This window comes from Bison bison, unplaced genomic scaffold (genome assembly GCF_000754665.1).
Source record: "Bison bison bison isolate TAMUID 2011002044 unplaced genomic scaffold, Bison_UMD1.0 scf7180017864491, whole genome shotgun sequence".
Lineage (NCBI taxonomy): Eukaryota > Metazoa > Chordata > Mammalia > Artiodactyla > Bovidae > Bison > Bison bison.
The window spans coordinates 12,551,905-12,574,427 of record NW_011495050.1 but is presented as its reverse complement, the minus strand read 5'-3'; the positions used below and the strand labels follow the sequence as shown (position 1 = coordinate 12,574,427).

The following is a 22,523-nucleotide window of genomic DNA, read 5'->3' as shown; positions in this document are numbered from 1 at the left end:
CAGTCATAGAACCATTCAACTTCAGCTTCTTCAGTGTTACTGGTTGGGGCATAGACTTGGATTACTGTGATATTGAATGGTTTGCCTTGGAAATGAACAGAGATCATTCTGTTGTTTTTGAGATTGCATCCAAGTACTGCATTTCGGACTCTTTTGTTGACCATGATGGCCACTCCATTTCTTCTGAGGGATTCCTGCCCACAGTAGTAGATATAACGGTCATCTGAGTTAAATTCACCCATTCCCGTCCATTTCAGTTCGCTGTTTCCTAGAATGTCGACATTCACTCTTGCCATCTCTTGTTTGACCACTTCCAATTTGCCTTGATTCATGGACCTGACATTCCAGGTTCCTATGCAATATTGCTCTTTACAGCAGTGGACCTTGCTTCTATCACCAGTCACATCCACAACTGGGTATTCTTTTTGCTTTGGCTCCATCCCTTCATTCTTTCTGGAGTCATTTCTCCACTGATCTCCAGTAGCATATTGGGCACCTACTGACCTGGGGAGTTTCTCTTTCAGTATCCTATCATTTTGCCTTTTCATACTGTTCATGGGGTTCTCAAGGCAAGAATACTGAAGTGGTTTGCCATTCCCTTCTCCAGTGGACCACATTCTGTCAAATCTCTCCACCATGACCCGCCCGTCTTGGGTTGCCCCACGGGCATGGCTTAGTTTCATTGAGTTAGACTAGGCTGTGGTCCTCGTGTGATTAGGTTGACTAGTTTTCTGTGAGTATGGTTTCAGTGTGTTTGCCCTCTGATGCCCTCTTGCAACACCTACCGTCTTACTTGGGTTTCTCTTACCTTGGGCGTGGGGTATCTCTTCACTGCTCCTCCAGCAAAGCACAGCCAATGCTCCTTACCTTGGACGAGGGGTATCTCCTCACCGCCACCCTTACCTTCATCTGAATCAGAGGAGGTGGAAGCAGACAGGAGTGTAATGTTAGAAAAGCCATTCAGGTACTTCTGATGTTCCTGAGAACCCAGCTAAGGCGGCATGATACACTGGTGGATATCTGACCTGCATGATAAAAGAAACTTTTTAAAGCAGTATTTTGATAGAAGCACGTGTTTATCATTCTATATCACATATTTTTTCTTTAAATCAAAAGTAAAGGGTTTCTTTGAAGAATGTTTTAATCATAAGGTAGTTTTTGAAGTTTGATAGTATAGATTCTTTCATTTAAAGTGCCAGATACTTCTCTCTGTTTGAAATGTACCTGCTTGTCTTAAAGTTTTGAGTGAGATCTCTTGAAATGTAGAATGTAATTTAGGTTATGTTTTTAAATCATGAAAATGTAAATGTACAGACTGTGTTTGATAAATAGGATATACTACATATTTATAAAGAATTGTATTTGGTAAAACATATCACAGGAAAAGCAGAGCAAACCAAGGTTTAAGCATCAGGAGAGGTAATATCTATGTGTTACTGATTCTCCACGTGGCCATAGGCAAGTTATTTTACTTCTCTATCTCATTTCCTCATCTGTTAAAATTACAGTAAGCTCCCCAACTTGCCTTACAAGTGTATCTTTATGTATAATTTGAAGTGATTGCAAAATACCTATGAAGCAATAACTTTCTAAGCAATTATAATAATTGCTTTGGTATAAATGGAAGAACTCCTTTTGATTATTTTTTTATAAATAAAAAGGTGTAATTTCTAGCTGCCATCTGTATACGTTTAAGTGTGTAACTCGAATCAATTCATGTATTTGTTCTGATTTTTGGCATATTAGAAAGTTATGTGGCCTGTAAGCTGCAAAGAAACTAATAAAGACAGATATTTCTGTGTTGGTAATAATCCAACTGTCCTTCTGCTGCAGCTGAAAGATACCATGTTCCTGGAACTAGTCAGAGCTACACGTTAGCCGCCGACGTTGGGATACTGAGTAGGAACATCAAAATACTTGGTGAGGATTATCCAGGTTGGTTGAAGGAATCTTTTGGTGCACGCGTCCTAGTCAGTTCCTTCACTGAAAATATGGTGACTTTTAAAGGTTAGTACAGATTCAGTTTATTTTTCTAAATGAAATATAGCATGGTCTCTTCATGTTTAATTTTTAAATAATCCTCACTCTTTATAGGATCACTTGTGTTATAAATATATATATATATATATCCAACTGAGTAAATTTTAAAGATCTCATTAGCTTTATTCAAGGATACACGAAAGGGGCAGCAGCCAATCTAACAAATGCAAAGGAGCATCAAAGAGCTGTGCAAAACAGAAGACTTGTAGGCAGAAGGAAGCAGCAACAAGGTAGTTATACTAGGCAAAAAGAGGATTGGCAGTTGCAAGGCTAATGTAGGGGGAGCAGAGGTTTATCAAGCAGATTACCTAATCAATGCTAATCAGGCAATTCCTAATGGGCTGGTTTAAGATTCCATTTCAGGAGAGCTAAAAATGTAATTAAGTCTGTTTGGTGATGCAGGGCTTAGCAAAAGGGACTGTGTTTTGGGCCTGATGTATTGTTTTTTAACATTGAAAAACAGAGCCTTGATATGTATTGTATAGTCCAGGTACCACCCTCCAGAACCAAATTCTTAACATTATTCTTCTAATTTTATCTTCATAGACAAACTAATTATCAAATTAACAATGACCTTAGGTAACAGCTTACCCACTGATGCCTGGTGCTAAGTTGCTTCAGTCATGTCCAACTCTGCGATGCTATGGACTGGTAGCCCACTAGGTTCCTCTGTCCATGGAATTCTCCAGGCAAGAATCCTGGAGTGGGTTGCCATGCCCTCCTCCAGGGGATCTTCCTGACCCAGGGATGGAACCTGCGTCTCTTACATCTCTTGGATTGGCAGGTGGGTTCTTTCCCACTAGTGCCGCCTGGGAAGCCCGCCCAGCATCACACTCAGAGACAAATCAATTCATAACAAGCACAACCAACCTGTTGTTCTTGTGTGAAGGAAAATTTCTAACATATATTAAAAATAGAGAAATGTATAATGCTTATCATCACCAATTATCACAAGTATCAGCTTTGGCCCATCTTGTTTTACCTATGTGCTCACCCACTTTCTTCAAGCCCCAGATTATTTTGAAGCAGCAGGCATATATTTTTTAAGATATAATGGACACATAATATTGGGTAAGTTTCAGGTGTACAGTATGTTGATTTGATACTTTGATATATTGCCATTTGATTACCACAGTAGTGTTAACTAACATCTCTGTCATGTCATGTAAGTATTATTTCTTTGTTTGCGGTGAGCACAATTAAGACCTAGTCTCTTAGCAACTTTGAAGTTTATAATATGGTATTTTTACTGTTTCCCCATGCTGTACATTGGATCTCCAGGACTTATTTATCTACTAGTTGCAAGTTTATACCCTTAAATAGCTCCCTATTTCTCCCACCCCATAGATCCTGATAACCACCTTTCTCTTTTCTGTTTTTATGAGTTCAGCTTTCTTGTGTATGTTAGTCACTCAGCTGTGTCCAACTCTTCACAATGCCAAGGACTGTAGCCTGCCAGGCTCCTCTGTCCGTGGAATTCTCCATGCAAGAATACTGGAGCAGATTGCCGTTTCCTTTTCCAGGGAATCTTCCTGACCCAGGGATCGAACCCGAGTCCATTTCATTTATATGCAGAAGTTTTTAAAGATTCTGTATATAAATGAGATCATACAGCGTTTATCTTTCTCTGTCTGACTTATCTCACTGATCATAATTCCCTCCAGGCCCACCCATGTTGTCCCAAATGACAGAACTTCATTCTGTGTTACTGATGGCTGAATGATGTGATATATGTATGTATAGAGTGGAATATTTTAGATAGATAGAGGGGAGGGTACCTCACATCTTCATCCTTTCATCCATTGATGGACAGTTGGGTTGTTTCTATATCTTGGCTCTTATGAATGGAGCAACCACATATTCATCTAGAGATATTTCAGTGTGTAAATCTAAAAGACATCTTTCAAAACATCTGTAAGAATCAGATTTTAAAATGTTAGCTATAATTTCTAAACATCAAACGACTGTTCAGAATTCTCCAGTTCATTCCTTCTTCTCCTTCCTCCTTTCTTCCCTCCCTCCCACTCCCTCTTCTTTCCTCCTCCCCTTTCCCATTTTCCTCTTCTTTCTTTATCTTTCTTCCTTTCTTTATTTCCTTCTTTCTCTTTGACTCTTTTTGTTCAAGTTGGACTCTAAATAGATCCATATTGCAACTGGTTATGCATCTTAAATCTCTGATTCATTTTTCTTCCCTTGTAATTTACTAATAAAAGAAGCTAGGTCATCTGTCATATAGTGTCTGCAATAGCCCCAATTAGTGATGCACCCCTAGAATTTAACATGTTCCTGCCTCCTTTGTATTCTCTATGAATAAGTAGCAAATTTAGAACTAGTAAAATGACCAGACCCAGAGTTGATTTTTAGGCAATTCCTCACAACTGGTGGTTGTTTTTCCATTAATAGGCACATAATATACATTTGTTCTTCCTTTTGTGAAATTAGCTGTTATTAATAATCATTGCCTGGATCTATTAAATCACTGAGGTTTAAAAAGATAATACTACCATTCCCCCCTCTTTTATAATCTTGAATATTTCTATAAAGAGAAGCTTCCCCAGACAACTGTTTGACTACCTTGAAGGATAATTTAGATGGAAAAAATGTTGAATTCTTTCCTTTTATTTTTTGGTTTTCAAAATAATGAACTTGTTCCCAATCATCCTCTGAAGGTGACAAGGAGTTTTAGTTTTGTTTTCTTATTAGTATCATTATGAACTTAAGTTCTTCACCATATATACAAACACTGGCTCATGGATTTACAGACAGAAATCAATTTTCCTTCTAGTGTAAAATAACTCTTCTCCAATGCATTTCATTAGGTATCAGTTTTTGAAACAACGAATATTCTCTACTGGTTTTTTTTTTTTTTTTTTAGACATGAATCATTGTGCCGCAGTTAACCTGTATAAAAAACAGGAGTAATCAGAGTTCCTGACTCATAGATGTTGTACAAGAATTAAACATAGCCTGTTAAGCACTTAGTACAGAACTTGACATAGAGTCATCTCTCAGATTGTTATGGCTGTTCCTAATAATCTATGAAATTGCTTTTTGTCACTTCAGTGGCACTTACGACAAACTCAATCTGCAGATACTTGGCAGTACATATTCTGGAAAAAATTATGTAAAGATAATGCCTTTAAAAAGCTCTTTGGAGCATCAAAATTGAAATGTCAGGTAGATTATAAATTGTATCTCATGCCATGCATTCTTAACAGGGACAGTATAACACCGACAGGTGTAAACTGACTCTTGGGGGCAAAAAAAGCTTAAACAGTCTATGGTCCTCCAAAGGGCTGCTATACAGTGACAGATATGTAGTTGTTGTTCAGTTGCTCGGTCGTGTCCGACTCTTTGTGACCCCAATGTGTGGTACATCTGTGATATTAAAATTTCATGGAGAATGGATGCTATTCAGAAAAAAATATCTAAAGAGGTTTTCGGAAGGGCAGTGAAAAAACATCTTTAGAAACATTACCTTATTTGGATTAAAAGAACAAAAAATGAATGTAATTTCCTTGAAAAAATTGAAAACAAATTTGTAACTTGGAAAATTACTAGAACTTTCATAGTTCTTGAAAAATTTGTATTCCATTTCAAAGAAAAAAATGTGTAACTCTTTTCCCCACCAGGAAATGCAAGAATAAGTAATGTGGAATTTTATCACAGTGGTCAAGAAGCCTTCAGAGATAGCACAGACCCAAGATATGCTGTAACATTTCTTAACCTCGGACAGGTTTGTACTTTATTTTGAATTTTTGCATATACTCAAAATTAAATATTTTAATTTTATTTTCATTTAACTTTACTTAATAGCCATATCTTAGAATTTCTGAAACTAAATTTAATATAATAAAAATTTCGTAGCTGTATTTCCCATTGACACTTTTAGACTCACAGCAGGAGTCTGACCAGGTCCTGCTGGTTGTGTCATGCATGTCATGTGGGAACCATTTGACTCCAACCATGTCATTCATTTATTTAAGGCCAGTAAGAAAAAAAAAAGGAAATGGAGCACAGGAGGTAGAAAAATTGAAGATCTATGATAGTATTTCACATCTCTGCTTTGTTTTACAATGATCAAAAATATGTCCAAATAGTTACTATTAAACAAAGTGAGTACTGCTTAAATTTCTCAAATGAAAACCATGTCTGAATATCCATGCCTCTGTCAAAAGGGCATATTTATCTTCCCAGATTTATCGGGGAAGATAAATATGCCCAGAGGGCTGGTGACTTAAGAAAAATGAGAAAGAGTGTAGATCTTATATGGAATTTGAAAAAGAATTGATACATATATGTATAACTGAATCACTTTGCTGTACATCTGAAACTCACACAACACTGTAGCCAACTACGCTCCAGTATAAAATAAAAGTTTAAATAAAATATGTACATATATTATTGGGGAGGAGATAAATTGGGAGTCTGGGATTAACATATACACACTGCTGCTGCTGCTGCTGCTGCTGCTAAGTCGCTTCAGTCGTGTCTGACTCTGTGTGATCCCATAGACAGCAGCCCACCAGGCTCCTCTGTCCCTGGGATTTTCCAGGCAAGAATACTAGAACGGGTTGCCATTGCATTCTCCATATACACATTGCTGCTGCTGCTGCTGCTAAGTCGCTTCAGTTGTGTCCGACTCTGTGCGACCCCATGGACTGCAGCCTACCAGGCTCCTCTGTCCATGGGATTTTCCAGGCAATGGTACTGGAGTGGGGTGCCATTGCCTTCTCCGATATACACACTACTGTATGTAAAATAGATAAACAGGGACCTGCAGTATAGAAAGGGAAACTATGGTCAATATTCTTGTAATAACCTATAATAGGAAAAACTATGAAAAAGAATAGATATACATGTGTAACTGAATCACTTTGCTTACTGTGTGACCCCATAGACGGCAGCCCACCAGGCTCCCCCGTCCCTGGGATTCTCCAGGCAAGAATACTGGAGTGGGTTGCCATTTCCTTCTCCAACGCATGAAAGTGAAAAGTGAAAGTGAAGTCGCTCAGTCGTATCCGACTCGTAGCGACCCCGTGGATTGCATTTTATAAGTAGTGATAAAATATAAATTCATTGAAAACCACTGGAGAATTTTTAATTCACTTTTAAGGTAAACAGTTTTTTTTTTGCTTTATTTAATCATAAATTGAATAATAGAGCAATTTCCTAGGATTAAAAGGTCTCCTGGGAAATCATATCCTTTCATGGAATGTAAACTGAGTATTTTATTTATCAAGATTTGTTTACTGAAAATCACCTACTTCAGTTTTTTTTCTTTAAATATACTTTAGTTTTATTTTTTAAATGTTTACTAAATCTCAATGTTTTATAGATTCAAGAACGTGGCTCATCTTATGTTCGAGGCTGTGCTTTTCACAACGGCTTTTCCCCTGCAATTGGTGTGTTTGGGACAGATGGATTGGACATAGATGATAATATCATTCACTTTACAGTGGGGGAAGGTAATATGATAATATTTTGGTCCAATAATCTGTCTTTCTCAGATAGCCTTGAATGCAAGCTTTGGAGCCATGGTGTCCAATTGGTCTTTCTGCAAAAATGGAAATGGCCTAAGTTTGTGCTAACATGGGAATTACTAAACTGCATGTGGCCATTGAACACTTGAAATGTGGCTAATGTGACTGATAAGCTGTATTTTTAAGTTTAATTATACTTAATTTAATTGTACTTACTTTACATATAAGTAGTCATATGTAGCTACGGACAGTACAGCTCTAGAATTATTTACCAGATGGTGCTCTTATGTGAGTTATCTAATCACCAATATTTTAAATTACTATGACTTTTAACATATCAATCAGAAAGATTATTCACAAATAACTGCTATTATTTTATAAAAAGTAAGTTTGATTGTAGGGAACTAACCTTTCTTGAATATCAGTCTAAAGCATAATATAAACTCAGTGAAGGTGTATACAGTATGAGTGTGTGTTTGTTAAAATCTAGGGCAGAACCTGTGAACCCACATATTTAACAAACACCACAGAAGATTCTATTTCAGGAAATCTGTTAAAGAGGTAGAGTATCAAAGAGTTTAGAGGATTTGCTCTAAAATTGAAGAGGTTCGTTTGTCAGGCTCAAACTAGAAAACTAATTTCATTGAAGAAATGAACAACATTCTCCATAGTACTCATTACAAATTTATATGTATTGGGGGGACTTTATTTTTTTCTAGGCATAAGAATATGGGGGAATGCCAACAGAGTCCGGGGAAACTTGGTTACACTTTCAGTTTGGCCAGGAACCTATCAGAACAGAAAAGATCTGAGTTCCACGCTCTGGCATGCCGCAATTGAGGTAGTATGAACAAATTTGAAGACTGTAAGCTACCATGTGTAAAAGGGAGAGATAGTGGGAACCTGTGGTATAGCACAGGGAAATCAGCTCAGTGCTCCCTGATGATCTAGAAGGGTGAGATGGGGGAGTGGGGTGGGTGGGCGCTCCAAGTAGGGGGGTATTTGTATACATATAGCTGATTCACTTTGTTGTACAGCAGAAACCAACACAATACGGTAAAGCAATTATACTCCAATTTTTAAAAAAGGTGAGCTCCAGTCGCCATTGGATTTTTCTGTGTTGGCATCCTTTGGTTTAAGTAGTTTTCCCTTATTTCCTTGCTTCTCCAATATTATTTACTGCTTTCAAGCTCCACTACAGGATTTCTCTGCTGCCAATTGACTGAATGCCTTACACGTATTACTGTTTAACTCTGAATTTAGTTTCCTTCCTTATATGAAAAATTGGAATGATAGACTTATATAGAAGGTCTAAAATTCATTTTTCATCTAAAATTCTTCTCTATGCAAGGTTATTTCCTCTTATCAGATATTACTAATTGAACCCTATTTCCCCTGAAGTTTCTTCAGTTACTTTAGCTATTTGTTTAGATGTAGAGTGAGATTGTGAACAAGAAAATAGAAAGTACAGAAGGAGGATTTGGAGGAAAGACAGCTTCCTTTTGTTTTTATTTTGCTTACTTAAACCATAGGAAGGAAAAGGAATTAAAAATAGCTCACTTTGAAAGATGGGATAGGGATTGAATTTTGTTCTTGTGCAACCGTTAATAATCACCTTAAAGCAAAATCCAAAAGTCTGGACCTTAGTATACATTTATGAGATAATAATGTTCTCTTTTCATCTGTTTATAGATGTTAGAATGTAACCAAATGTCAATTAAAGTTAGTTATATCTTTTGAAAGACAATTTATTTTACTTTTATGAGTTGTATTTGACTATTTTTATCATCTTTAAAGATAAGGGTGTTTAATATGCTTTCAGTTCGATTTTGTCTGTTTTGCTGATACTATTAGGCAAGAAATAAACCTTCTATGCTTGTACCTTTCATTTCTACCACTCTGCTTTGGCTTGTAAAGTAAAATTGTTTTGTAATTACCTAATACTTGTTCTAACCCTGTTTTTATTATAGCAGATTTTCTTTAATGAAGGCCTCTACTGAATTTAATGACCCACTATAATTGCCTCAGTTGCCTTTTTCTTAACTAATCAAATTGGTGACAGAATATAACCAAAAAGAGTGACAAAAGTTTTGTAATCTTACTATAATACTGGAATTTGGTGTACGGCTTGTTAATATTGAACCACGTCCAGGGGATTTTGTGACTGAAATGTACTTTAATGTATTTTTCTAATGAAGACTAAGGTATCGTATCTAGCGGTGGGTTTACACCAAGAACCTAAGGTAATTTCAGCACTTCATTTGCATTATAAATTTGAATGTGGGTGAATAATGAATTAAATTTTTATTTCAGAAAGCATTGTGATAATTAGTTTACCGGTGTATGTTGCATACCTGCTCTCATTGCGTAATTGTGTAAAAGCCTGACCTAAAGCATTTTCTTTATCATTGTACTAGATAAATAGAGGGACCAATACAGTCTTACAAAATAATGTAGTGGCTGGATTTGGAAGGGCTGGATACCGCATCGATGGTGAACCTTGCTCAGGTAAGTCTTTGGGTCATTAAAATTAGTAAATATCTTGTCCAAATTTGTTAGAAATAAATAATTATTGTTTGTCAGTTGAATATGTAATATCACCTCTTCCTGGGCACTGAAAGAACTCAACAAACAAAATTTTTTCTATATAATATTGGGTTTAAAGAAAAAATTAAAACTGATTTTCCTCTCCTCCTTCACCCACATCATTCTTCACACAGTGATATAACCCTTCCAAAGGGGAATCTGGCAAAAGCTACCAGAATTATAGAGGCATTTACCTTTGACTCAACATTTCTACTTCCTGTAATCTAACAGTTGCCTCTACAACAGTGAGAAAAAGATTTGTGAACAAGGTTATTCATCACAGCGTTGTCTATACCGGCAGAAAACTGAAAGCTACCCTGTGTCCAGTTATTGTGGGCTAGTTATAGAAAGCCAAACGTTGGAACACTAGGCCCCTCTAAAAAAGAAGGAAAAAGATGCATACCTATGTATTAGCATGGAGAAATCACCAGGATATTCTAAAATGATAAGTGGAGGTTGCAGAATAGTGTATGTAAAACTGTTTTGTGTATAGTATGTTTCGTGGAAGAAAGGGAAGAAAAGACTATGAGTGGTCTATGAGGGCTTCTCAGGTGCCCCAGATGGTTGAGACTCTGCCTACAATGTGGGAGACTTGGGTTTAGTCCCTGGGTTGGGAAGATCCCCTGGAGAAGGGCATGGCAACCCACTCCAGTATTCTTGCCTGGAGAATTCCATGGACAGATGAGCGTGGCAAGCTACAGTCCATGGGGTCACCAAGAGTTGGATATGACTGAGCAACTCACACACAGACACACACACACACATACACACACACACACACACACACACACAGTATATACATTTACATAAAAAAACATTGAAAGTGTTAAAGCAAAAAGTCATTGAAGGTAAGTAGGAACAGGGTGCCTGGTCACTTACTACTGTATAAATTTTTATAACCTCTTGACTACTAAACCAGGTAAATTAATTATTGAATCAAAAAAATAGAATAAGAGAACTGCAGGCCTTACCTCTTGAAAACTTAGCTAAAGGAAATGGAATTTTCTCTGAAAAATGTATAGCCCTTCTACAGTTGATTTTTTTTACATCTCTGTAGTTATTTTTGAAATTTTTTTGAGTAAGCATTTTTCTATAAATTCAAAAAATATTGGACTTTAGCTAATTTTATTTTTGTGCAAAATACATTTTGAAGGAATAAAACAACTTTGGCACAGGTTTAACTGATTCCTTGATGTATGCTCCTTTTAAATATTGTAGTTCACAACAGTGTAAAAGTGTCTTTCCTTTGACTTAAAATTTTAAAATATGTAATTTTGTAAACTTTCTTTGAAGTGTTGTGGGTTTGTTTAAATCAAAATATGACCTGTGAATATGAGTATTTACTAATATGTGTAATGCCATGTAATACATTTTTACTGACTATGTTGATCTTCCCAAATAATTGGGAGTGTTTATAAGGAGGTTTTAGATTTAAAGCAATTGAAAAGTGAGACATCACAAAGGAATTGAAGATTTAATTCCTGGGATGCAACATCAATTTACGCAATTCATGTCCCAGACAAGTGAGGGGCTGGGAAGCTGGGAAAGGAGCTCTGACACAAGTAGGTGCAAAGGTGAAGCCACGCTTGTCCATGGGGCCACGCTGTGCAGAAGCAAGGTGTAGACATGAAAACGGCTTCTTAGGGAGAAAACAAAACAGAAATCAGGCAAACTGACCACAGGCGAAATGTCAGTGTCAAAGAAAGAAGGGAAAAGCAGTAGAAGATGGAGGAAGTGAGATCTTGGGGAAATTGGACAAAAGAGCTGGTACAATGTACAATTTAGGAGACAGTGGCCCTCTTTATAAGGAATCCTTAAATTTATGCATGGTTAGGAGGGGTTGTCGGAGAAGGCAATGGCACCCCACTCCAGTACTCTTGCCTGGAAAATCCCAGGGACAGGGGAGCCTGGTGGGCTGCCATCTCTGGGGTCGCACAGAGTCGGACACAACTTAAGTGACTTAACAGCAGCAGCAGCAGCAGGAGGGATTGTTTAAGGTTACTGCTCTGGTTTGTCCATAAGTAAAACTTTCATGAAAATCCACTTTAATTATCCTGTATATTAATAATGGATATAGCTTCCATTTATTGAAGCACTTTATTTGATTATTTCATTTCATTTTGAAACAACCCTGAATTAGGCATTAAAATTTTTTATATATGAGGAAACTGAAGTTATAAAATTTTAAGCATCTTTCCCAAGATCATGCATGCATTAATTCAAGAAATACTTGATGAGCACCTACCTCTTCATTACCTTCTAGGCTTTAGGAATCTGGCAGTGAAGGGGCTAGAGACAGTTCCTTCTCTCATGAAGCTTATTTCTAATAGAAGAGAGGAGATGAATAATTCACAAATAAGTGGTAATTAAACATCAAAGTGAAAAAAATGTAATGCCATGTTAAGTGACTTGAGGTGCTGCCTCGTTTTGTTTTTTGTGTTTTTTTAAAAACATTTGTTTATGTATTTGACTGCACCAGGTCTTAGTTGCAGCACGCGGGATCTTTTAGTTGCAGTGTGCAGAATCTAGTGTCCCAAATGGGGCTTGAACCTCCTCCCTCTGCACTTGGAGCATGAAGTCGTAGCCACAGGACCACTAGGAAAGTCCCCCTGAAGTGCTACTTTGAATCAGGTTGTCAGAGAAAGATTTTTAAGGAAGTGACTCTTAATTTGATACAGGGATGATCAGAAGAGACTAGCAACATTGACAGGCAACAAGTGCTACCATTGTATTTTTCAGTTTAGCCTTGTTTGAATCCAAACTTCATAATCTTTCTAAGGAAACTCATCTTTAATCAGATATAATAAGTTAAGGGTACTAACTCTAAGTCAAACTTTTGCAAATGAATATACAATTATTCTGAGTAACAGTGAAGAGACAAATTAGATGAGAAAAATGTTAAATAAACCATAAATGGCAGAGCCATGCAAATATTTGATTATCTTGTTAAAACTTGCATCAGAATTATATATTTAATTTTTGAAAAGAATTTCAACTTTAACCAATACTGCTTATAACTGTCATTTGATTCATAATGTTAATTCTTTGGTTCTCTATTTCCTTCAAAGGTCAGTCTAATTCTCTGGAAAAGTGGTTTGACAATGAAGCCCATGGAGGTTTATTTGGTATCTATATGAACCAAGATGGCCTTCCTGGATGTTCGCTTATACAGGGATTTACCATTTGGTCATGCTGGGATTACGGAATTTATTTTCAGGTAAATGGATCCCCAAAAAGTGGTTGTTTATTTTCTTTAATGATTGTATTCTGTACTGTGTAACCTACAAATTCTATTACAGACCACGGAGAGTGTGCATATCTACAACGTGACCCTGATTGACAATGGAATGGCCATTTTTTCAATGATTTACATGCCGTCTGCTGTATCTCACAAGATTTCCAGTAAAACGGTGCAAATTAAGGTAAGAATTGAATGCAGCCACACAAAGCAGAAAGAACAACTCTGAGAAGGGTAAAATACTGAATGCAAATGATTTTCTCGACTTCGCCCTTCTTTCTAGTCATACCTCCTGCTTTTGTGCCCGTCGTCTTCTGCCAGGAATCTCTCCATCCTTCCCTCTGCCCGCTCCTTCCCTCATCTCTTCTTGCTTATCACCTACTAATCTTGTCACAGTTAGTTTAATTTACACTCACACTACAAAGTCTCCTGAACCAGCTTAGGTAGTTTTGACACTTTGTCCTCTTTCTGTTGCTACTGTTTTGTGCACAAATTCCTATCATAGAAACACAACATGCCATTATATATAATTATTTATAATCCTGTCCCCCCACTCCTGCTTTAAGTGTCATCCACTCAGGGTAGATATCACATCTTTTGCATCTTGGTTTACTGAATGATCCATTTCTCAAAGTTATACAGGTTGTGCTTTGCTACAGTGGAATTCAGTACTATTCGTTGTCATGTTGTTATTAAAGCTTACCTTTTGAACTTTTTAAAATAGAACTCCCTAATTGTTGGAAGTAGCCCTGAATTTAATTGCTCTGATGTCCTAACTAATGATGATCCCAATATTGAACTTTCTGCTGCCCATCGAAGTTCTAGACCTCCATCAGGTAAAGATTTTAGAACTTTTGATTTTGGGGTTCATAAGAGTGCATGTGCAAATTTCATTGACTTTCTTCTTCTTATAAAAGGTGGGAGAAGTGGGATTTGCTGGCCTACCTTTTCTTCAGCACATAACATGGCGCCTCGGAAACCCCATGCAGGGATCATGAGTTATAACTCCATCAGTGGTCTTTTGGACATCTCAGGCAAGTTTAAACATAGTCTTTGAAAATCTACTCAATTAAGTTATGTAAAGACTATGTAGAATATAACTAGTAATTTCATTGTTAGTTTAAAAAAGTAATGATTAAAGTAATCTGCTCAATATGACAAGCAAAGAAACTGGACATCAGAGTCAATTTCAAGAATGGTTCCCTTGGGAGTTCTCTGGCAGTTCAGTGGTTAGGACCTGCATGTGATGTGGCCAGAAAAATTAAAAATTAAAAAATTAAAATTAAAAAATACCATTTTTGTATAAATATTAAAGAATTGACATTACATTTTCCTTCTCAAACAAGAGAAAAGGCACTGGTATAATGATTTAATATTACTTAGTTTCTCTAAATTGGAATGCCCTTTTGTATCATTTGGGTTATATTTTATTAGAACCTTTTACAGCTGAAAAAATTTTAGTTCATAGAACTTAAATGTTTTCCCAAACTTCCACTGCTTTTGGCAGAGCCAGGATTAGAATCAAGATCTCTTGACTTAAAAATACACTGCTTTTTCACTGAACCAGGCTGCATCCTTAAAAATATAAAATAGTTATATATAAATTCATATAGAGAATATAGCAAGTATTTTCAATTTTCCCATTAAATATACTGAGTCATTCTCTATTTCAGCTTAGCAAGTCTCCCTTTCATGAAAACTTTAACCAGTGTCCCCTCAAAGAAACCAGGTCAATAACTTAGACACCTAAGTTTTGACATACTATTTCTCATAATTTTAATTCCTAGAAATGCAAAACAAATTATCATCATTTGTCTGTAGTGAGGACCAGAGTGAGGCTATGGTGAGGGTAAGTGTCAGGCCAAAATGAGGATTAGGATCAGACCCTAGTGAGCATGAGAGTCAGCCATAATGAGTATGAGAGTCTTGCAACAAGGCGGACAAGAGTCAGGCCATAGTGAGGACCAGAATCAGGTCCCAGTAAGGAATCATTCAGGCTTTAGTGAGAAAAGGAGGCATGCCCCAGTGAGCCAAAGAATCAGGCTTCAGTGAGGAAAACTTTCAGGCCGTAGTGAGGCATAGAGTAAGGCATTTGCAAGGCAAAGAATCAGGCCATCGAAAGGACTAGTGTCAGGCTCTAGGGGCGAGTTTCAGGCCCTAGTGGGGACAAGAGACAGGCTGATGTGAGGACCAGGGTCGGACCATCGTGAGAACAGACTCAGGGCCTGTTGAGGGGCACAGTCAGTGCATAGTGAGGACAGAGTTGGGGAAATGATGAAAATTTGTTTCACATTTTTAGGAGTTAAAATTATGAGAAATAGTATGTCAAAACAAAAATAGATGTCTAAGTTATTGACCTGGTGTCTTTGTTGATGGGCTTCCCTTGTGGCTCAGCTAGTAAAGAATTTGCCTGCAGTGTGGGAGACCTGGGTTCGATTCCTGGGTTGAGAAGATCCCCTGGAGAAGGGAAAGGCTACCCACTCCAGTATTCTGGCCTAGAGAATTTCTTGGACTGTGTAGTCCATGGGGTTGCAAAGAGTCAGACATGACTGAGCGACTTTCACTTTCTAACGTGGATAGCCTCGCCAAAAATTGCTTAACGTGCCGCATGGGTTTAAGACCAGTAAAGGATATCTGCATAGTGTATGAACAGCATCTACTGCTGCAATATTTTGTTAATATTATTCTACAGGTTTATATTCATGTATATGCAGTATTTTCTTACAGTAAAATGTAATCAAGCAGGGTAGTAGATAGCACATAGCTAATTTGAGCATTCTTTGGAGCCACTTTTTACTGTTTTAAGTTTTGAGTAATGAAATTTTTTAAGTGTGAAAGAGCTTGTTTTTTGATCCAATCAGTTTTATCTTTGGACCACAAATATTTGCAGTAAAACCAAGGGAGCAATAGTGTTTCAGTTATCCTTTTCTGTATAACAAACCATCCTCCAAATTCAGAGCCTTTAAACAACCATTTATTAGCTCATAATTCTGTGGCTTGGCAATCTAGGTTTTGTTCAGCTGAGTAGTTCTGCTAATCTTACCTAGGACTGTTCACTGAGCTGCTGTCATTTTACAAGATGTCTTAGGGACTGGTTAGTCTGGGATAGTTTCACTTCCATGTCTGGTGATTAGTGCTGGCCCTTGATGGGATAATGGGAATGATTGAGCCAAACATCTCCTAGGCTTACTCACATGCTGATAATCACAGAATTCCCCCAAAGTACCAAGAGAGTAAGCCCTCATATGCAAGCTCTTTTCAGATCTGTTTATGTTACTCTTGTCCCATTGTATAAAGCAAATCACAGAGAAAATATGCCAAGCTCAGAGAAAATACAAGAGAAGACTACTCAGTGGTGTGGATTTAGTCCACAAATACTGGTGGTCTTACCCGACACATGGGTCGCCTGGTAGCTCAAAGAGTAAAAAGTCCTCTTGCAGTGCAGGAGACTCGAGTTTGATCCCTGGGCCAGGAAGATCTCCTGGAGAAGAGAATGGCAACCCACTCCAGTATTCTTGCCTAGAGAATCCCAAAGACAGAGGAGCCAAGTGGGCTATACAGTCCATGGGGTTGCAAAGAGTCAGACATGACTGAGCGACTAACACTTACCTGACACGTAAGAGCTCCGTGTTCAAGGTAGTGTTAAATGACATGTTTGGTGCAATAGATTTGAAACAAAACTGATTCGACACTTTCTCTACAGCAGATTATCATTTTCCTATTATTTTTGTTTTAGATACAACATTTGTTGGATTTAAAAATGTTTGTTCAGGTGAAACTAATGTAATATTCATTACTAACCCTTTAAATGAGGATTTACAGCATCCAATTCATGTGAAGAACATACAGCTGGTTGACACTACTGAACAATCGAAAATATTTATCCATAGGCCTGATTTAAGGTAAAATATGTGAAAATTAAGCTTCTTCTTCCCTGTCATCACAGTTTTCCATTGTTTTATTTCCCTGCCATAGACCTGAGAAAGTTGCTGTATTTAAAGTAACTGTTCATGTCTATGAAATTTTAATCAGCATTATGAAAGTGTCTAATATATCTATGCCTTCAGGTAAGTTGAAGAATCTAGGCCTTATTATGTATATTTTCCCATGCTTTTCTGCTCGTGTATCATAAATAGCACCATCTTTAAACATGAAAGATAACAGACTGAGTCCAAAGTGTATTTGTACATTAAGATCTCTCTGTTAATAGTCATTAGAAATGAAAATCATGTCTATCATTTCTTCTCTTTTCCTTACCTCTTTTATTTCCTTTTGCTATCCAAATATCTTATTATGTGCACCACAGTGTATATTTGGAAATTAAATGAGAATCATTATAATCATTGTGATTGAGAATATGAAGAAACTTTGAATGATGATTTTTTTTCAATCACAAAGGTTAGTTGGTGTCAGAATATTTCTAGAAGTTGAACCACTTAGATCCTAAGTCTTGAAAGAATATAGCCAGTAACTTCTATTCTTCGTTAAGATGGACAGACCAGGAATTTAGATATAAGAAGGTACTGGAGGAAAGAAAATTTCCATTAGAGCTCTTTGACCATTTTTAGTACAGAGAGAAGACAAGAAATAATGCTAATTAGATAGACATCTTTTCAGAGAAATGCAGTATTTCTTAATTAGTTTGATTTCATCTGATCTTATTTTGATGAAAACCCAGTATCTCCTCAATAACTGTTAAACCAAAGTGTTTTTTGGCTCACTGGAGGCTCCCCTCTCCTAATAGCTAATAGGAGCTATTAGCTCCTATTTAGTTATCATTGAATCTTTCATATTTCATATATAACTTTAATATCTAGGTCATGGAGAAAACATTATGTTTTAAAATATGTCTTTGAATTTTATGCTTTTATTGGGATACTGTTGGCACAGTCCCAGATCCCTTTTACTAGGTAGCTCATCTAGCCCTCAAATGCTCTAAATGTTGGCCAGTAATGACCTGCATTTGCCTGCTTTTCCAGAAGATTATTCAAACAGGAGTAGTTCTGAGAGGCTAAAGCGCTCCCTACTACCACCTTCTTGCAGTCCATAAAAAAAATGATTAAATTATACAAGAAGAGGTAGAACCCCTCTGGGTGTAATTCATGATCCAGAGGTTCTCTTGAGATCAGATTGAAGCTGGTATGTAGACCACAGTTGTCCCCCTTTTCTTTCCCTTGCTGTATATGGCTTCTCTCCTTTGCTCTTCTCTCCTTTCCTTATTGAGAACTCTCTTTATAACTCACTTGAACAAAAATCCGCATCTCAGGTTCTGTTTCTTTGGAACCTGAAGTAAGATGGAGCCCTACACTATAATGTAAGAGTGCTACTGGGCACTCTATTCACAGACTTGCTCACAAAAACACTCTGCACACACTTGAACACAAAGAACACATAGCCTACAGAAATGTTTATTCAAATCATCTCCAAAACTAATAGAGGAAGGAATAGTTTATAGTTTCACGTCTTTTTTAGCAAAAAGCTCAGGTCTACTAGATAGTATTTTGTTGTTATAACTCTGGAATAAATTTTATTTCCCCATTGTATATATCATATAGTGTAAGTATACTATATACCATGTATATACAATGTCTAGTACATTGCAAATTAAGCGGCTGTTTTTATTATTATACCTAATAACAGTCAACACTCCAAGTGGCTCAAGATGAAAGCAGAATACCGTCTATCATTGAACTGCATGATGGGATTATAGTATTTCATCTCTTACGGTTTGGATATCTACAGAATGGTTATTAAAATATGTAGCATAAAAATTATAATTTAAGTATATCCGCTTGTATATACATAGACAAAAGCCTACAAGAATGAATATATACTAATCTATAGTTGTTGATGAGCCTAAAAACTTGGGATAGAAAGGTGAAGTGGACTGAGATTTTATTAAGGATTTATTTTATAGGAAACATGCAGTACATTTATAATTCTTAGAGAACCATTAAAAAGAAGAAAAGGAAGGGAAAAATATAAAGATTTCCCTGCCAACACAAGGATTTTATATGTCTGTACTACTGAGTAATTTACCTACTCTTTGAGCAGTGTTAATATATTTTGAGCAATGCACAAATATGAAATGTATCATTCAACAAAATATAAAATAGCAAAATGGAATTTAATTTTTTTCTCACAGATATAAATTGTCCTTTTGAAATGTTAATGAATCACAATAATAGACCAAGTCAATACAATGGAAAAGCATCATTACAATGCTAATTATATATGCTACTTGGTCCCACTTTGAATCCTTTCTGAAATAAGATTCAAACAATGTTGTGGTACTCTAATCAAATATGCAACTATATTTTAATGCTCTCCAGAAATAGGGAGTTTATACTAAATCTAAGTATTTATGCATTTCACCTTTTCTCCACAGTAAGGTGAATCCATCAGATTGTGTAGATATGGTTTGTGATGCCAAAAGGAAATCTTTACTTAGAGATATGGATGGCTCCTTCCTGGGGAATTCTGGTTCAGTGATACCTGAAGCAGAATATGAATGGAATGGCAATAGCCAGTTTGGAATTGGAGACTATAGAATTCCTAAGGTGATGCTCACATTCCCAAATGGAAGTAGAATTCCTGTCACTGAAAAAGCACCTTATAAAGGTTTGTTGGCTCTTATTCTGTTAGTCTTCAGGTTCATGGAACAAAACATTTTTTATTTTTAATGATTGATGTACTCTAATGTATATTTTGTACTTATTAGTCATATGTACAAGCAAAAGATAATATGTGAATGCTTTTGTAAGGAGATTCTGTTTCATTTATAAATGTGTTTTCTACCATTTCCAGGAATCATTAGAGATTCAACCTGTAAATACATTCCAGAATGGCAGGGTCATAGGTGCTTTGGGATGGAATATGCAATGATGGTTATCGAAAGCCTGGATTCCGACACAGAAACTCGAAGACTCTCCCCGGTGGCTATAGTGAGCAATGGTTATGTTGATCTCATTAATGGTAGGTATTCAATGTAAATCAAATAGAGTTACTCAAAGCATTCACTCTTTATTAGATTCATGGACATATCTCATAAATTATCTGTCACAAAGAACTAGCAAACATCTGAACTTCCTTGCCTTCTGATTGTAAGAAAGATCTAAGGAAGGTAAAGAGACTTGACTCTTCAGCAGTACCCCTCCCATTAGAAAGCAGGCAATGACTCTAAACTGACCGTTAAAAGAAGAGCAGGCAGGTTATGCCTTGAGTCATCTTTATAGGTATGAATGTGGACGGAGGAGCCTGGTAGGCTGCAGTCCATGGGGTCGCTAGGAGTCGGACACAACTGAGCAACTTCACTTTCACTTTTCACTTTTATGCACTGGAGAAGGAAATGGCAGCCCACTCCAGTGTTCTTGCCTGGAGAATCCCAGGGACGGCAGAGCCTGGTGGGCTGCCGTCTATGGGGTCGCACAGAGTTGAACATGACTGAAGCGACTTAGCAGCAGCAGCAGCAGCAGTGGCATAAATACATTTAAGAAAAAATTGATCTGAATGTCTGCAAAAAACCCCCAATTTTCCTTACATAAATTAAAAAACGGATAATGTGTTATTTGTAATACTTGAGGAGGAACAGTGTCAACCTACACCTTTCATTTTCATGAATCCTTGGAAGATTTAATCTTGAATCAGTGAGTTGTGAGGTTTTTTGTTTGGCTTTGGTTTTTGTCCGTCCTGATTTCTTTGACTATGAAGACTATCTTGTCAAGCTCCAGAGTCTAGGTCCCTTCCATTCTGGCCCTTGTTGGCTCTCATATAATGGAAGGCAGTGGTCTCCTGAGGATTCAGATCAACTCTGGTGTCCAAGAGTTTTTGAATAAACTGGTGACGTTCTAAAAGCTACTTAAAACAGAGGGCAAGGACTCATTATATATCCCTGAAGTGGCATTGGGGGTTCAAATATTAGTCCCTAATCGTGCTTTTAGAGTCTTTGAAATGCTGAAGGGGCACATAACCAGGATCAGAAAGATCTCTCTGTCCTGACAATGTCACAACATATACCAGAATATTCTGAAATTCCCAAAAGAGCCAATACCCTACAAGTTCATTTTTTTACCTTGTTGAAGAGACTAGAATAAGCTATGTCAGCTCGTTGATTTTAACTCGCTCCACAATTCTGCTCTGACATATAATCTGCCTGGTTTCTATGACCTACAGTCAACCCAGTTTCAAATTCTACCTTTCAGATTTATAAAGCAGAGAAATCATGGAAAGAATTTTAGACCAGTAAGTGACTAATGAAGAGGTTTACAAATTGCTCTATTTTATTCTTCTTATTTTTATATTTTGCTTTTCCTGAAAGACATTATAAGTTTTGCATTTATAATAGTGATATGACATTTCTCTTTTAAATAAATTTTAAAAAGTGACTGTCTAAGGGTAAAGAACCCACCTGCCAACGCAAGAGACATGAGATGTGTGTTCGATCCCTGGATTGAGAAGATCCCCTGGAGGAGGTGATGGCAACCCACTCCAGTATTCTTGCCTGAAGAATCCCATGGACAGAGGAGCCTGGCGGGCTACAGTCCATAGGGTCACAAAGAGTTGGACATGACTAAACTGACTTAGCACACATGCACGTCAGTTTAATGAGAATATAGTTTCAGTTCAGTTCAGTTGCTCAGTCATGTCCGACTCTTTGCGACACCATGAATCATAGCACGCCAGGCCTCCCTGTCCATCACCAACTCCCGGAGTTCACTGAGACTCACGTCCATCGAGTCAGTGATGCCATCCAGCCATCTCATCCTCTGTCGTCCCCTTCTCCTCCTGCCCCCAATCCCTCCCAGCATCAGAGTCTTTTCCAGTGAGTCAACTCTTCACATGAGGTGGCCAAAGTACTGGAGTTTCAGCTTCAGCATCATTCCTTCCAAAGAAATCCCAGGGCTCATCTCCTTCAGAATGGACTGGTTGGATCTCCTTGCAGTCCAAGGGACTCTCAAGAATCTTCTCCAACATCACAGTTCAAAAGCATCAATTCTTCGGTGCTCAGCCTTCTTCACAGTCCAACCGTGACATCCATACATGACCACAGGAAAAACCATAGCCTTGACTAGATGGATCTTTGTTGGCAAAGTGATGTCTCTGCTTTTGAATATGTTATCTAGGTTGGACATAACTTTCCTTCCAAGGAGTAAGCGTCTTTTAATTTCATGGCTGCA

The 22,523-nt window shown here is 37.3% G+C and overlaps 1 protein-coding gene across 1 annotated transcript in view; it reads left to right on the top strand.

Annotated features, from left to right (window-relative positions):
• The window catches only part of PKHD1L1 (polycystic kidney and hepatic disease 1 (autosomal recessive)-like 1), a 180,730-nt gene that overhangs the window by 131,324 nt on the left and 26,883 nt on the right, over positions 1-22,523 (top strand). Inside the window, exons 59-70 of the mRNA XM_010863452.1 lie at positions 1,834-2,007; positions 5,673-5,776; positions 7,379-7,508; positions 8,243-8,364; positions 9,941-10,031; positions 13,178-13,326; positions 13,409-13,531; positions 14,072-14,183; positions 14,265-14,381; positions 17,084-17,249; positions 19,736-19,968; positions 20,155-20,322. Coding sequence (XP_010861754.1) covers positions 1,834-2,007; positions 5,673-5,776; positions 7,379-7,508; positions 8,243-8,364; positions 9,941-10,031; positions 13,178-13,326; positions 13,409-13,531; positions 14,072-14,183; positions 14,265-14,381; positions 17,084-17,249; positions 19,736-19,968; positions 20,155-20,322 — 1,689 coding nt within the window. The remainder of the gene's footprint in view (positions 1-1,833; positions 2,008-5,672; positions 5,777-7,378; positions 7,509-8,242; positions 8,365-9,940; positions 10,032-13,177; positions 13,327-13,408; positions 13,532-14,071; positions 14,184-14,264; positions 14,382-17,083; positions 17,250-19,735; positions 19,969-20,154; positions 20,323-22,523) is intronic.